At 38.0% G+C, this 17,671-nt stretch overlaps 1 protein-coding gene across 6 annotated transcripts in view; it reads left to right on the forward strand.

The window, feature by feature from the left end:
* Positions 1-6,727, forward strand: part of LOC131432443 (neurofibromin) — a 45,823-nt gene extending 39,096 nt beyond the window's left edge. For 5 of the 6 annotated variants that reach the window (XM_058598725.1, XM_058598729.1, XM_058598730.1 and 2 more), the window contains one exon: positions 5,624-6,727. In XM_058598725.1, the coding sequence (XP_058454708.1) occupies positions 5,624-5,751 (128 nt within the window). In that variant the 3' untranslated portion in view covers positions 5,752-6,727. The remainder of the gene's footprint in view (positions 1-5,623) is intronic. The other variant, XM_058598727.1, reaches the window with a different exon arrangement.
* The last annotated feature ends 10,944 nt before the right edge of the window (positions 6,728-17,671 follow it).

Consider the following 17,671-nt stretch of genomic DNA (forward strand, 5'->3'; position numbering starts at 1 on the left):
GTATAGCAAAAGTATTGAAGTATTTCAATAGTACACTATTGAAAAACCTATCTCATTTGACCCATGTCAACACCAGCCAATCAGAACGCGTTCTGAGGAAGAGAACAAAATATGTGCTGCTGTACAACAAATCGTTCGAGAAAACTGTTCCGAAAAGTGGTGAATACCGTAGTGATTTGGTCCTTCTGAATGCTAGAAACCTTTCTAGATGCCTTTCTCATATAAATCATACTATCATGTATAGTACTGTGGCATTCTTCAAAATAATTTCATTCGATTCTTGAAAGAGCAACCGGAATCGGTTTGTTTGACCGTCTACTGGTAAAAATTGTCAATTGTAGAAGTTTTGAGGTCGATTTAGAAAACTTTTTACGATTTTGTCGTGAATACGACTTACTTTACTATGGGGCGCCTTTTCAAAATTAGCCATATGGAAGAATGGGCAGAACTTAATCGCGAATATCTCGACTTGTATTAATAGTAGCAACATAATTCTTTCACCATTTCATCAAAAATATGATCAGGAATTCAGGATAATATTTTGAACAGTGTGCGATAACCACAAACAACTCAAAAATTAAGTTTTCTTAAAATTTGAAAACAACGCGGAAAACTTTTTACTTTCGCTTGGGTTTTTCGCGCAAGGACGACATTTTTGAGATAGTCAGGCACATATCTTCAACTGAATGCGTATAAAAGGGGAACCGTGGTCGAAAATCGATCATTTCTTTTCGTGCGTTCGATGGAAGCAGACGTCGTGGGAGTGGAATCATCAACCAGCAGCGAGAGAGAATGCACCTTCTGCGTGGTTAATAAAAACCTCAAACGCTCAGGTCGCATCTCTCATTCGCTTGCTGGCCATCAAGGCGAGAGGACCAGCCAGCAGCAGCAGCGGGAGTTAACCAGCAGCGAGAGAGAATGCACCTTCTGCGTGGTTAATAAAAACCTCAAACGCTCAGGTCGCATCTCTCATTCGCTTGCTGGCCATCAAGGCGAGAGGACCAGCCAGCAGCAGCAGCGGGAGTTAACCAGCAGCGAGAGAGAATGCACCTTCTGCGTGGTTAATAAAAACCTCAAACGCTCAGGTCGCATCTCTCATTCGCTTGCTGGCCATCAAGGCGAGAGGACCAGCCAGCAGCAGCAGCGGGAGTTAACCAGCAGCGAGAGAGAATGCACCTTCTGCGTGGTTAATAAAAACCTCAAACGCTCAGGTCGCATCTCTCATTCGCTTGCTGGCCATCAAGGCGAGAGGACCAGCCAGCAGCAGCAGCGGGAGTTAACCAGCAGCGAGAGAGAATGCACCTTCTGCGTGGTTAATAAAAACCTCAAACGCTCAGGTCGCATCTCTCATTCGCTTGCTGGCCATCAAGGCGAGAGGACCAGCCAGCAGCAGCAGCGGGAGTTAACCAGCAGCGAGAGAGAATGCACCTTCTGCGTGGTTAATAAAAACCTCAAACGCTCAGGTCGCATCTCTCATTCGCTTGCTGGCCACCAAGGCGAGAACCAGCAGCGACTGAAACAGGATTCTGAGTCTGTTATTGGATCTAAATTTAGGTCTTGAACTCAGGGTCCAGTTCTCTATTCCAGACTTCTATTCGGTTCTTCTTAAAACCATAATAATACTCCTAAAGAATTATGCGGAATTTACTTTACTGTACCTCTATACAACCCATTTTTGTCGTGAATACGACTTACTTTACTGTGGGGTGCCTTTTCAAAATTTACCCTCTGAGAGAGTGATAAGAATCAGAACGCGTTCTAAGGAAGAGAACAAAATATCTGCTGCTGTACAACAAATCGTCCGGGAAAAATGTTCCGAAAAGTGGTGAATATCGCAGTGAGTTCCTCAATTTGGTCCTTGTGAATGCTAGAAACGAGTTCCTTCAGCATATTGATAGTTTTTTTCAATAAAATATGCAAATCCGAAATGAAATAATCGACATTAAAATTCTGTATGCGGCTATTTTTATAGCCGTTAGGACCGCCCATTAGTGAAAAAGCTACAAACGAAATCAGGTAGAAACAAGCCTCTCAACAAAACTTGAATCAGTTTGGATTGTATCGCCACTGCGAGCAGATGTGTTTTGTGTCGTCTGCACGCTTTCGACAAGAGCGATTACGTCACAGCTGCCAGTCATTAGCATTGGGATAAAAACAACGGTGGAGAGCATTGCACAATATCAGCCGTTATAATGGCTCTAAAAATTTTCTAAAGAACTATTAGGATTTGTTGTTCGCAAATCGTAGGGAAATATCCTCAGTTTACTACAATTCAAGAACAGTTTGCTTAGATTTGTGCACTTTTCGCTGTGTGAAACTCACAGTAATCGAGATCAAGTGAAGCCTTCTTTGTTTTTGCGAAAAATGTTCCAGAGTTTAATGTCGTAGAGAATTACGCAATTTGACTTTTCTGAATGCTAGAAACGAGTCCCTTCAGCATATTGATAGTTTCTTTCAATAAATTATGCAAATCCGAAATGAAATAATCAACATTAAAATTCTGAATGCGGCTATTTTTATAGCCGTTAGGACCGCCCATTAGTGAAAAAGCTACAAACGAAATCACATAAAAGGAAATCTCTTAACAAAAATTGAATCAGTTTGGATTTTATCGCCCCTATGAGCAGATGTGTTTTGTGTCGTCTGCACAGCTAGTTTCGCTTTCGACAAGAGCGAATTCGTCACAGCTGCCAGTCATTAGCATTGGGAAAAAAACAACGGTGGAGAGCATTGCACAATATCAGCCGTTCTAATGGCTCTAAAAGTTTTCTAAAGAACTATTAGGATTTGTTGTTTGCAAATCGTAGGGAAATATCCTCAGTTTACTACATATCAAGAACAGTTTGCTTAGATTTGTGCACTTTTCGCTGTGTGAAATTCACAGTAATCGAGATCAAGTGAAGCTTTCTTTGTTTTTGCGAAAAATGTGAAAAAGGGGAATGCGTGCATAATTCATACAATTGATATTCGGAAGTGTTAAGGAACATGTCAGTTGTTTTCGTATTCACGACATCCAGTTATGTCTCTGACATTACCCACCCGCCTTTTTTCGCCCTTTTCAGTGATAGTATAAATTTTTTAACACACTTTACCCTATATTTCCGGATCTGGAAGTCGGATCCTGATGAAATTCAGGAATTACGTATGGGACCACAGGACCTTCCATTTGAACCAGAGTTTGTGAAAACCGGTTCATCCATCTCCGAGAAAAGTTGGTGCACTTATCAGGTGTACAACTTTGCTTCCGCCGTTTTCCGATAGGTGGCTGTACCGGCTGAGGCAGGTCAAAATACATAGATGATAATGCCTTTAAAGTGAGTGTGTTCAGTGCCTAACGAATTGTCATCGCCGTTTCAGTGACAGTTGTTCTTGTTTTCGTATTATTCACGCTCGAGAATGTTTGTTTATGTGCCCAATTCTCGCCATTTGCGGGAAGTTTTACTTTTCTGTTACTATACGAAAAAAAAAATGCAGCTGAAGCGCATCGAATTCTCTCAGAAACTTACGGTGATGCTGCTTTGAGTAAAAGAACGTGTCGAGAGTGGTTTCAACGTTTTAAAAATCGTAATTTCGATGTCGAAGATAAACATGGTGGTGGAAGAGAAAAAGCCTTCAGAGATGAACAACTAGAAGCATTGCTTGATGAAGATTCGTGCCAAACCCAAGAAGAGCTTGCCGAATCGTTGGGAGTGAGTCAGCAAGCCATTCCAAAACGTCTCAAGGCCCTGGGCATGATTCAGAAAGAAGGAAACTGGGTGCCGTGCGAGTTGAAACCGAGAGACATCGAAGCCTCACGTCGCAAAAGTGGTCAAAGAGTACCTGGAAACGCTGAAATGGGAAGACTTGCCCCATCCGCCGTATTCCCCAGATGTCGCCCCTTCTGACTTTTACCTATTCCGTTCGATGGCAGATCAACATTTTCAATCCTTCGAAGAGTTGGAAAAATGGATTGCTTCATGAATAGCGTCAAAAGAAGACTCCTTTTTTCAAGCCGGGATCCGAAAATTGCCGGAAAGATTGGAGAAAGTTGTCGCTAGCGACGGACAATACTTTGAATAATACATCTGTAAGCCCTTTTTCGCAATAAAGTTTTTAATTTTGGAAAAAACGGCGGAAGCAAAGTTGTACACCTGATATTTTCACAATTTTTTGCACATTTTACCCCATAATTCCGGAATCGGAAGTCGGATCCAAATAACAATCAGGAATTTTGTATGGGGCTACAAGGCTTCATTTGAATCTAAGTTTGTGAAAATCGGTTCAGCCATCTCCGAGAAAAGTTAGTGCAAAAAAACGTTACATACACACACAGACATTTTGCATACTCGACGAACTGAGCCGAATGGTATATGACACTCTACCCTCCGGGCCTCGGATCGAAATTCTGTTTTTACAGTGATATAACCTTTCTATATGAGAAAGGCAAAAATGGTGTTTTAGAAGAGCAAGTCGTGGCAGCCGAATGGTTCGGCTATATCTTAGGTGCATGTACATCTAATGATTATAAATTTTATTTGATTTTAAATTATTACATGAGCATTTAAAATTTTTTGTCTGATAGGTCATTGCTAATAATTGGTTCTATGGTTTCCACCACAATTAAGTTTTTTACCATGGTTGCTAACCTGAATCGGATGAACACATTTTGACAGTTCAGCAGCACTGTTCGTAAATAGATTTTTGTTTGTTTGTCTTTTGGCAGATGGATGAAACCGTTCACGGTCCAGCTCGCCCAAATAGATTTCAAAAAAAATAGTTGACTATTCGATTTGGTTTTGTTTTAAAATTGACTAAGGCTGTGAACCCTTTCGGAGTTAATTTTAACTTCTGGTTGAAATCTGACACTTGAGTGGTTATTTTGTTTCGAGTAGTTAAATTTAACTAAAACTGCGGCCTATTTCAAACTTTGACGGACGGAAAGTTATTTGGGTTTATTTTCCACTGGAAATAATTTCAACTAAAGAATTAATATTAGAATTCTCATTGCAAGATTTTTTTCAGTGTCGGAAAATAACCATCAAACTGTCAAAAATAACCATGCTCTCGAGCAGGGTTATTTTTGACAACATCAAATTAACCGCTTGAGTATCAGATTTTAACCAAAAGTTAAAGTAAACTGCGAAATGGTTCACAGCCTAAATAAAAGTGGCTAGTTGGGAAATGTGAAGATGATTGTTTGTGATGTGATCCTCAAATTGGATACGCTGTAGCAAGAGGTCTGACCGTAATGGGACACTGCCTAGCAACGTATTTGAGTTAATATGTTTATAAAATTGTAGCATCTGTTTTCTGAAATGCAATAGTGACCTATTGCATATTTATGTTTTTACACTGTAAAATATAATGTTTCTTTCGTTTGATTTTAGTAGCTCCACTTGTTATGATTGTTTTGAGCACGAATCGTAGTAATATTTCATTCACAAATCACAAACTCATACTCTTTTCTCTCTCTCTCTCTCTTTCTTCTGATTTCATTCGTCTGTTTCGCGCTGATCAAAAAACTTAACTCGCAAATCTTCTGTCCATCACTCGTCACGTGTTGGTTTGCTCTATATTCTATGACTGAACTAAATACTAAATAAACAAAATTAACGACTGGCGGTTCCGCAAAACTAACACGTAGCCTTTTCATCAGAATCCCTAGATCACGACGGCTTTAGTGGTAGTGTTAGTTCACTGCGCAGAGCTTCCTGCAGTAAAGCACGTAGTACAAAGCATCGATTCGTTGATAGTCCAACCCATAATATTTGAACGGCACATCTAACCTAGAAAACCCCGATATCACCTGCTATCCACCATCACAATCATCAAAATTAATCAATCAATAATCCTGTAGACAGCAGAACAAAACAAAAAAATGAAGGTAATCTCAGAGTAATAAAAATGTACGTAGCTTTCATTCACATTATATCTAAATGTAACAGAAGATAACTGCAGTTTACACGCATATTCATGAATGGTTAATCTAGAAAAAAAATCAAACAAAAGTTCAATGTGCATTTACAACACGTTCTGACTCTGAAAACACCATCATACCCAGCTGAAGACTCGGGTTTCATGGTACACTGGCAGACTTTTTACAATAGTCCAGTAAAGTACCGTAACACCTGAATACCTCCAATGCACTTTGCACTTCAGTATGATACACCGCAATCAACGAATTAACACTTTAAACGCAATACTACTACAACGCATCTCTTTCTCTCTGCACCTACTAACTCACGAACCCTGCTACAGCTAGTGCAAACAAACAAAAAAATAGCATTATGTGTAATACAAATTAGTAGAAAAACTGTCACCTTGACATTTGCTTTTATACACTTAACAACTTAACCCAGAAGATCGAACAAATTCAATATTCTTCAGTTCATAGTTAGTTATCAGTACAAACTGCAGACAAACGTGTGCCAATATATTTTATTGTACAGTATGAATACATTAGTTGAATTTGGTTAAAAGAAAAACAAACTATTGGTAACCCGGCAGCTCTAAAATCTCGTTGATGACTGAATATCCTTCGCATAGTTATATTTCACTGTTTAGTTTTGACGCTAAAAGTGTACTGAGCAGAGATTCTATCGAGGCCTGTTATAGTAGATGTATCTATATAAATATTTTACTTGTTACTTCACATAGCTCACACTACTGTGGTGCGGCAGTAAAAGCCGCACTTTTCACAAACAAGTACACCACATATGATATGCAATAAATATTTTGTGTAAAATAATCTGCGCATGTGATTTATTCGAACTTGTCCCTATGGCTCACGATCGTTAGAGTTCCTCCAATCACAGTAGGCTTCAACAATACACAACCGAAATCGATCCCATTTACCTCCAACGTCGGACGTGATTGATTCCGTCGCATGCTATGTTGCGCTGGAATTACCAATAGAACCGATCTCCAAGATTACCAATTCGGAATGAATTGCAATTCAAATCCGAGTAGGCGAAATGCTTTCATTAAGAATTCCACATAGAATGCAGTATGAACTGCGAATCTAACAATAAGCTTGTAGAATGAGTGCTTCCGTAGGTAAACGCTTGGATTTTTGACGTCTTTGACTTTACTATGAGTCGCCATTTCAAAATTAATTCCCTTGTGAATATCTTGAATTGTACGAAATTATCGAAAGATTGTGATTTTCGTCATTATGTTATGTACAGTGATGGATAGAAGGATGACTGATTCAATCTAGGGTTGCCACCTGTTCGGACCTGGCCCGGCATTGTCGGACCTAGAAGAAGATGCCGGACTTACAAAAATTCTTCTTTGTTATTACACAACTGAGAAATTAGAAATTTTGCACAAATTAAACACGAATACGGAATTTCCTTGGAATACTTAGAAAAACAAGATTCGAGAATTCATTAGGATTATATTTTTTATATTTGTTCGTGGATATATAGTGCACCGCAGTCACGACTGGTTCGAATTTTCTTCACTCGTTTCTAAGAAAAATATCCAAATCCGAAAAACCTATTCGTAAGTTTAAAATGTGTGTTGTTTTATGGTATCCGAAAATCTATTCAAATTCATAATTTTTACCAAAAGTAAACAAACACAAAAAAATTACCGAGCCATTCGTTAGAACCATTTGGTTTACAGTTTACAGTAATTCTTTGACAATTCAGCAATAACCGAACGATCGGTAATCAATTCAATTACCGAAATGATTACCGATTACCCAATTCTGCGAAATTTTCTAAGTGTGTATGTTGAGATAGAGATTATTGTTTTTTGAATAATTTTATCGAAATGAAGTACAACATATTTGGTTCACATTTAGCTTATTCCCTGTTTCTTGAAGGTTTGAAACTTCCGGATCAGAGTCATTCCGCCGAAAACCATTTCGCCAAAAGGGTAATTTCGCTTAATGCCATTTCGCCGAAAGCCAGATAAAATATCCAAGAGACATAACCAATAATCATTTTTTATGAACAGCCAGAATTTGTATTTTTCTAATTATTAATGTGATGTATACAAAATGACCCTTTCGTCCCTTTCGGTGAAACGACTTTCGGCGAAATGGCATTCGCCAAAGCGACTTCCGATAATTTGACCCGCTCCCAAAACTTCTGATCTGATGAGAAATCAGATCCAAAATTCGAGAGCTAAATATCTTCACTAAGCAGATTACCCAAGTAACCATATGCATTATATCACTGCACATTTACAACTCTATTTTTACATTGTTAATGTATAATTACACTAATCCTACATACTTGAAAGCTGAGTATTATTTTACAACAACCTTCCACCGTGCTATATATCGACATTCAATGCTATATTTTGGAGCAACGAAACTTTATTAATAACTATAAGAATAATAATTCTTTAAGAGTCTAATAAACGCCCTTTTCAGCTTCATAATAGCATTGTAAAAAATGTGTAACTCCGTTGCGTTCAATAAAATTTTACGCGAATTATTAAAGCTGGTTATTATGCGTCGTGGTTACTTGGGTACCAATCGAATGAATTTTTTTTGCTAAGGCCAGAGTTAGTCCACTTAGACAAAACCATACGCATCTCCTAGGCATTGCAGATATAGAAATCGAGTTTCAATCGCGGAAATAATTACAAACAATGCAAAATTTCCTAAAACAACCTTTCGGAGTGGGTAAAACTTTCACATTCGTAAAACTTTCGCGTGAAAAGATATTGATATTGATACTGAGCGAGGTTATGTGATCAATTTTCGTAATCGAAATTAAAGATTTATACAACTATTGTGTGGAATAAATGACCAGACCTATTATGTCAGTACGGAGTCAACAAGAAAAATCAACATTATCAATATGTAGGCCATTCTGAATGTGAAAAAGTAAGACATATTCTCAAGCGAAATATTTAAAAAAATTGAATGTAATTCTAATTGAAACAAATAATGTTCTCCCCCTATTCTAAAAGAATATTCTTCAATCTTTCGAATTTCAACCGCAAATAAATGAAAATTTACTGGAGAATGAACATTCTCATGTATTTTGACAGCTTCATTCGAAAACATCATCGTTTGAACTACAGCGCTATCTACTTTTCGGACTGTCGCCAATAACAAGATCTCGGAAAAACTTTTTTGATAATCGACAGATCTTGTGGATTTTCAAACTTTCCATTGAATATAAGTTTTAATTCCAAGGTTCCGTTCATGTTCAAACAGGGTATTATGGTGTACCTGGCTCGATTCAATTTAGTCCGGTTGCGGCTTTTGTTTTTCATAAGATAACCGTTCAACACACAATTAGTTCGATGAAAAATTCGGATTCATCATCGTTGAACAATTGCGAAGAATGTCAGAGCCATTTCCAGAATTTTTCTCATTAGTACAGTTTTGAACTTGGTGCAAGCTTCATGATCAGACGAAGTTTTTTCTCCGGAGGTCACAACCGTACGTAATCCAAAATGGTTGCTGAAACGACGAGCCCTCTTTCCTAGCATCCGTTTTGATGTAAAGTTTCAAACAGTTTCAAATTCTAGAATTCTTCGATTCGGTTCTTTTTAGAACTATTAACATATTCTCAAAGAACTATGCGATATTTTATTTAACTGTACTATATACGATCCTTTTTTCAACCAGTTGGAGTTCGTAGTTGTAGGAACTTTCTATTAATTTGCTATATAAAATGCATAGCACCGACTCAGTTTAGGAGCATCGTTTCAAATTCTAGTAGTGAAAAAAAAATCTGGCATAATTAATACAAGTGATAAACTAATTGATATTCGAAAGTATGAAGAAAGCGTTTCAGTTATATTCGTATTCACGACATATAATTATTTCTGTGACATGACAAACCCGTACTTTTTTCGGCGCTCAGGACTATTTAAGCTGTGCACCATTTCGCGGTTAATTTTAACTTTTGGTTAAAATCTGACACTCGAGTGATTAATTTGATGTTGTCAAAAATAACCCTGCTCGAAAGCAGTTCGATCGACGACACGACCTGCCACTCGCTTTTAAAACTGTATCGTAAATCGAGCCACCCCTCAGTAACTGGTAATGTCAAAATGTTATTTTATGCAAAATGTTTGAAAATAAAAGTTACAGTATCCCTAGTTACCATTGTTTATCTTTTCACAGCTAGCGGACTGCCAGCTTTTATGCTTAAGTCTAAGGTCTTGGTCAAGACATAGTGCATAAAGTAATCGTTCTCGGTTTCCTTTTTGCACCAGCTCAATCTAGAGCAACTCGAAAGCTCTCAACGTCGACTGTGGATTTATTTTGGAATTAAGAGTTTTTATGGCTTGTTTTTAATTATATATTCTGTTCATTAATAGATGTATTCTCCTTAGCATCTCTTTTAAGTTCGTACAAACCCGAAACTAAATATCAACCGCTTTGGCGTTATGCTCAAAAGTTGAAGAAAATTTCATCGTGAGACCAGAATGGTCCGCAACATATTGAGGCACTCAGATGAACGTGTATGACCCCGAATGTTGGTGATGTGCTGCAATATTGAAATCCGGTGAAAACTCCCCATCGTGATTGCCGTTATTTTTTTTTACTTTTAATGCAAATGTACTAGAACAGCTTAAATTATTTATATTTTGAATGTTTTTCGATCCAAATTTTTGTACACTTTTAATCAGTTTTCACAAATTTCAAACGACTTCACCAATATTTAAATTATATAAAAATCCAACAATAAATGAATGATTAAGGTACCGGTGAAACATGCTATGATTACAATTACACTCAACTGTAATCTGCGGTAACATTTACCGGTTTATTAGTAAATCATGTTTCAAACATTCGAAAAAAAATAAAAATGTAGATTGATGAAATCTATATTCGTTGTGCTCGTACTACTGCAAGTCGTTTTGTAAGTAAATAGTTTTTGAGCGTGCTTTGTTGTCGTGAGATAATTTGTTTTACTGACCGATTATCACCTAAGACAAGACCTGACAACTGGCTTCTTATTCTTCCTTCCGAATCATCCTTCTCGTCATTTTCGCCCTGCGGAATAAATATCAACGTATCGGCCACAGTGTAGCCATATTTACAGATTTTTTTTAATAACTATGCTAGGAAAAAAATATTACATTTAAATTTTTAGAGTTTAGGTTTTTGATTTGAAATAAACATAAAACATGTTTTGGTGAATGCATTTCTTTATTTTTTTTTTTTTCATAAATACGTTTATTTCATAGGCAATATACATAAGTTTTTCTTCGCCGTGGCATCCACAATACATAGTAGTTTAAACCTAATACATTTCGAATATCATATTAGTATGTTGGTACTCATTAGTTAATCTAAACACTGTTTTTATCAAGCGAGTTGCTATTTTAAATTACATTAAATAAAATACATTTATTTTGTACATGATCTTATAACTATTTCAGGATTGTTTGTATCAGTTCACCACTTATATTCAATATCCTATAGTTGGCTATTGGTTGAACTCATGGAAGAGAAAACAGTTTAACATAAAATAAAATTTAAATTGGAACTCCAATGGATTTAATGAAATGATAAAGAAGTTTCATGTATGGAAGGTCACGACAAGCAAGAATGTCGCGAACTGGGACATTGGATAGTCTACCTTGGGTACGCAAGGAATTTATTAGTTGAGATCTGACATCACGAAACTCCACGCATGTCCAAACAACATGGTCAATATCGCGGTAACCTTCGCCGCAAGCACAATGATTAGTCTCGGAAAGTCCAATTCGAAGGAGATGTGCATCTAACGTGTAGTGATTGGACATGAGTCTGGACATCACACGAATGAAATCTCTACTCACATCCAGTCCCCTGAACCATGCCTTTGTCGATATTTTAGGAATAATTGAGTGCATCCACCGACCCAGATCATCTTTATCCCAAGAAGCTTGCCAGCTGGCAAGTGTTCTTTGGCGAGACGCGCTATAGAATTCGTTGAAAGCAATCGGTCTCTCATAAATTTCACCCTCAATAGCACCACGTTTGGCTAAAATATCGGCTCTTTCATTGCCTGGAATGGAGCAATGAGCCGGAACCCAAACTATTGTGATTAGATAATTATTATTCAATATGTCGTTCAGACACTGTTTTATTTTACCCAAGAAAAACGGTTCATTTTTGCCAGCAGCGTTTGAGCGAATGGCTTCAATTGCACTCAGACTATCTGTGAAGAGGAAATAATGGTTTGGAGATAATGTGACGATTACATTCAAGCTATAATGAACTGCTGCTAACTCTGCTATATAAACAGATGCAGGTTCTTGAAGCTTGAATGAGGCCGAAACATTATTGTTGAACATACCAAACCCTGTCGCTTCTTCCATTCGCGATCCGTCCGTGTAAAACATTTTCTCAGAGTTAATATGCCTGAACTTACTTGAAAATATTTTTGGGATTTCCATAGAGCGTAGGTGGTCCGGGATTCCACGCACTTCGCGCTGCATGGATGTGTCGAAAAATAAAGTTGAGTCAGGTACATTTAGGAGGCTGACACGGATAGGAATATATCTTGAAGGGTTGATTTCCTGTGACATATGGTTAAAATATACTGTCATGAATTTTGTTTGAGATCGAAGCTCGACTAGTCGTTCGAAATTATTAATTACCATGGGATTCAGCACATCACATCTTATTAGCAGGCGTGATGAAAGCTCCCAAAATCGATCTTTTAATGGAAGAACTCCCGCCAGAACTTCAAGACTCATTGTATGTGTCGAATGCATGCAGCCTAAAGCAATTCGCAAACAACGGTACTGAATTCGCTCAAGTTTGATAATATGAGAATTTGCAGCGGAACGAAAACAAACGCATCCATATTCCATCACTGAAAGTATCGTTGTCTGATACAATTTTATTAGATCTTCCGGATGAGCACCCCACCAAGATCCGGTTATTGTTCGAAGAAAATTTACTCTTTGTTGGCATTTCGTTATCAGATACCTAATGTGTCCTCCCCACGTGCATTTGGAATCAAACCACACCCCGAGGTATTTGAAAGTCAAAACCTGTTCGATTATTCTTCCCATCATATGAAGCTGAAGTTGCGCGGGATCATGCTTTTTTGAAAAGACGACCAGCTCTGTTTTCTCCGCAGAGAATTCGATACCAAGATGAACAGCCCAAACGGACAATTTATCTAAGGTATCTTGCAATGGTTTTTGCAGATCAATAGCTTCGGATCCAGTAACTGAAACCACGCCATCATCTGCCAATTGTCTTAGTGTACATGGGGTTACTAGACAGCTGTCAATGTCATTCACGTAAAAATTATAGAGGAGCGGACTGAGGCATGAGCCTTGCGGGAGACCCATGTAGCTAATTCTGATTGTTGCCAAATCGCCATGTGAAAAATGCATGCGTTTCTCTGACAAAAGGTTGTGCAAATAATTATTTATAACCGCTGGGAGTCCATGTTGGTGGAGCTTGTCTGAAAGAACATCAATGGAAACTGAATCAAATGCTCCTTTAATGTCTAAAAATACAGATGCCATTTGTTGCTTTTGAGCGAAGGCAATTTGGATGTCAGACGAAAGTAATGCAAGGCAATCATTCGTCCCTTTATTTCTACGGAAGCCAAACTGAGTATCTGACAACAAACCGTTCGTCTCGACCCAAGTGTCGAGACGTCGTAGAATAATTTTTTCGAACAATTTTCTGATGCAGGACAACATCGCAATGGGTCTATATGAGTTGTGATTGGAAGCTGGTTTCCCCGGCTTTTGAATGGCGATAACTTTCACTTGTCTCCAGTCAGGTGGAACAATATTTTGCTCAAGAAACTTGTTGAACAATTCCAACAAACGTCTTTTTGCGAGGTCGGGCAGATTCTTCACCAAGTTGAATTTAATTCTGTCCAATCCAGGAGCGTTATTGTTACAAGACATGAGTGCTATGGAAAATTCCATCATTGAAAAGGGGCTATCAATGGAATCATCATTTGAAGAAGACTCCCTAACAATGCTACGCGTAGGAACGGAATCTGGACAAACTTTCCTCGCAAAATCAAATATCCATCGATTCGAGTACTCCTCACTCTCATTTCCTACGTTACGATTCCTCATTCGTCTGGCCGTATTCCAAAGAGTGCTCATTGAGGTTTCTCTTGACAAACCTTCCACAAAATGTCTCCAATAGCTGCATTTCTTAACCCGAAGTATGTTCTTGTACTTGGTTTCTAAAACCAAGAATTTTTCAAAATTCTGAGGAGTTCCTCCTCCTCGTTTTAAAAACGTCTTGAAAGCATTTTGTTTCGCGTGTTTAGCATCTGAGCACTCTTTGTCCCACCAAGGATTTGGAGGTCTTCTGTTAGACGATGGACCAAGAAATCGTTTGGTTTGGGCTTGTTCTGCGGCCTCCAGAATCGAACAAACGAGGAAGTCATATTCTTCAAGTGGGGGAAGCTCTTCCATTGAAGTTAAGACACTTGAAATATTACTTTGGTATTTAATCCAGTCAATATTTTTTGTCAAATCATATGGAATATTAACTGAATTAGCAATGCCTTTGTTACTGCTAATTGAGATGATGATTGGTAAATGATCGCTACCATGTAAATCAGGAAATACTTTCCAGGTGCAATCTAGTCGAATTGAAGTCGAACAAAGAGATAAATCTAATGCACTTGGACGTGCAGGAGGTCTTGGGATCCGTGTCATGCTACCCATATTTAGTACCGTCATGCTAAAATTGTCGCAAATATTATATATTAGAGATGATCTGCTATCATTGTAAACGGAACCCCACATCATTCCGTGCGAATTGAAATCTCCTAAAATCAAACGTGGAGCAGGAAGGGCTTCGACAATTTCATTAAGCTGTCGTTGTCCAACTTGAGCTCTTGGAGGAATATATACCGAAGCAATGCAAATGTCCTTTCCTTTAATGTTTATTTGACAAGCAACAACTTCTATACTAGAAGTCGAAGGAATGTTTAATCTATAAAAGGAATAACATTTCTTAATTCCTAAAAGCACTCCACCATACGGGGAGTCTCTGTCGAGACGTATAATGTTAAAGTCATTAAAATTTAAGGCTATGTTTGATGTAAGCCATGTTTCGCACAAAGCAAATACATCACATTTTTGACTATGCAACAAAACTTTAAATGAATCAAGTTTTGGCATGATGCTTCGACAATTCCACTGCAGGACAGTGATTGAATCATTTGCGGCGGATGATAAATTATCCATCAAATGATACAAAACCTGTAAGAGCTGGCCATTGAGCTGATAACTGTTTCAAAAAAGTTCTAGCTATTGGAAGGAATGCTGTTATGATGGTCTTTAGAGGTTCAGAAATATTGAATGCAGCGAAAATCCATTCTACAATTTCCGAAAATTTCAGTAATCCTGTTGGTGAATGTGAAATGGAGCCCACTGGATTATTGTCTTTTCTTGAGCTAGTTCCTGGATTGGTTTGTGAATTTGACAAACCAGGAGGCACAGTTTTTGGTTTTAAATTTGGCTTTTTAGCTTTAACACGGGGATCTTTTTTTGAAGGTATAATTTTAGGTGTCTTTTTTGGTATTTTGTGGTTTGTTAATCTCCTCTTAACAGACCCTTGAGGAGTGACAAACGAGGTATCTTCACTATTTCCGTCAGAGTCAGATTCCTCTGGCTCCGCAAGATTTGAAAAACCGTTTTCGGTTTCCAAAGGGGAGACATGTATGACCGTTTTGAGCATTTCTGCATATGTGCGCTTAGACCGTGCTTTTAAAGAAAGCTTCATTTTGTCTTTACGCAGCTTAAATGCAGCGCACACTGAAAGATCATCATGAGGGCTTTCCCCACAATAAACACATTTTTCAACATCTTTATCGCAAAGATTATCCTTATGAGGCCCTTGACATTTGATACATTTGGACTTATTACTACAGTAAGTAGCTGTATGTCCGAATTTTTTACAGTTCGTGCAATTCATAACATGCGGTACGAAAAGCCGAACAGGAAGACGAATTTTATCGATATAGACATGGCTAGGCAATGCAGATCCGGCAAATGTTACGCGAAACGAATCTGAGGGACGATAAGACTTTTTTCCATCGACAATAGATGCTGAGTACAATTGTTTGCACTCGAGTATCTTAACTCCCTCAAGCATGGAGTTTTTAAAACGGCCAACTCCATTTTTAAGTAAATCATCTGCTGTCAGACTTGCTTCAGTCACAACACCGTCAATTTCTACCTCCTTCGATGGAATGTAAACTCGATATTCAATAGCAAATAATTTACAGGTTACAATATCGTTTGCCTGTTTCAAGTCGTTAACTACAACTCGAATTTTATCTCTATTAACCTTACAGATTTCTTTAACTTCAGAGAAATGTGATGTCAAATCCTTTGTAATTTGCATCAAGTTTAAAATCTTTTCTTTTTTTCGAAGATAGACTATCCATGGCCCAGTGGTACCCTGTGGATAATGTTTAGCCCTCGGAGTATTTAAACTTTTACTAGTATCCGGAATCGGATTCGGATGATCTTCCATGAGATCATCCATTACATTAAATTTTTTTTGTAAATTAATAATACCAAAATAAAAACTTATGTTTAGTAAAATTTCAGATATAAGAAATAAAAAATAAATTAAATTAAATCTACCTTGTAGCTGATGTCTCTGTTCCTTTATCGTGAAGAACGACGTGAAGCTCTTCCAACGATTTCCAATTGGCAGTCTTTTGCTGTTTCCAATTGGCAGTCTTCTGTCGTTTACTGCTATCTCAGTTGCTCTGCCGTCGTTGTGAACACCACTGCACTTGCTGTACCTGACCCCAGGTACAGTGCTTTTGCTCTTGGTGGCGATCAAATGCGATGCTTGCAGTGTAGCACCTCGCGATATATGCCGTCTCTTTTGATCCTACGCAGCGTACAAATTCTGGTACCTGGTAGATCAGCACTGGGTTGCTTTAGCACCTCTGTGCCTTTGCACCCCTTCGTCTTCGCACCTTTATGCGATGGCACCTCTGTGACTCGTCACTTCTATGCTCTCGCACCTCTGTGTCTCTACACCTCTGTGCGTATGAACGGGATGGCCTTCGTTGCTAGCTTTCCAGTCGGGAAACGCCCCGAATATTGCGTTTGCTATGGGCAGTTTAACTACCTGAAGCTTAGAATTGTCTCGGTAGCAGCCGTTAACTCACGAGCCAGTACAATCGAAACACAACCTCTTCGCTTGAATGGTTTTTACTGAATGAATGCATTTCTTTATTATATATTAATGCTTAAAAACAATTAATTGAGCTTTGATGACAAAACACGAAATATCTCATGTTGAACGAAAAATCAAATCCATTGTTGACGTATTACCGGATCTTTTGGAAACCGGAAAAAGTCAGATTTGGATAGAAATGCTCAATGCGACCACAGTGTGGAACATAACAGTTCATTCTTCTCGTAAAACTAACACACTTTCGAGTTTACACTAATTTAACAAATCTTTTTTGGTTACACTTTAATTTACTAAAAAGAAAAACGGCTTCTTACCTATTTTAATTACACAGCCTTGTCACTATAAACATTTATTACCAATGAGATTGAAAAAAAAGTGAAACATTCTCCGAAAATTTTCATTTTCATTGGTGAGCTAAAATTATACATTTTAATAAATTTGTTTCCTGATTTTCTTTATACTTGGCATCATTGCTCGCGTACCCTGCAAAAGTTTTTTCTTTTCACAATGTGCAGGTGGCAACATCAAAATCAACCAATCAGAAACTGGTCCATTTTGGAACAA

Source organism: Malaya genurostris, chromosome 2 (assembly GCF_030247185.1).
Source record: "Malaya genurostris strain Urasoe2022 chromosome 2, Malgen_1.1, whole genome shotgun sequence".
Classification (NCBI taxonomy): Eukaryota; Metazoa; Arthropoda; class Insecta; order Diptera; family Culicidae; genus Malaya; species Malaya genurostris.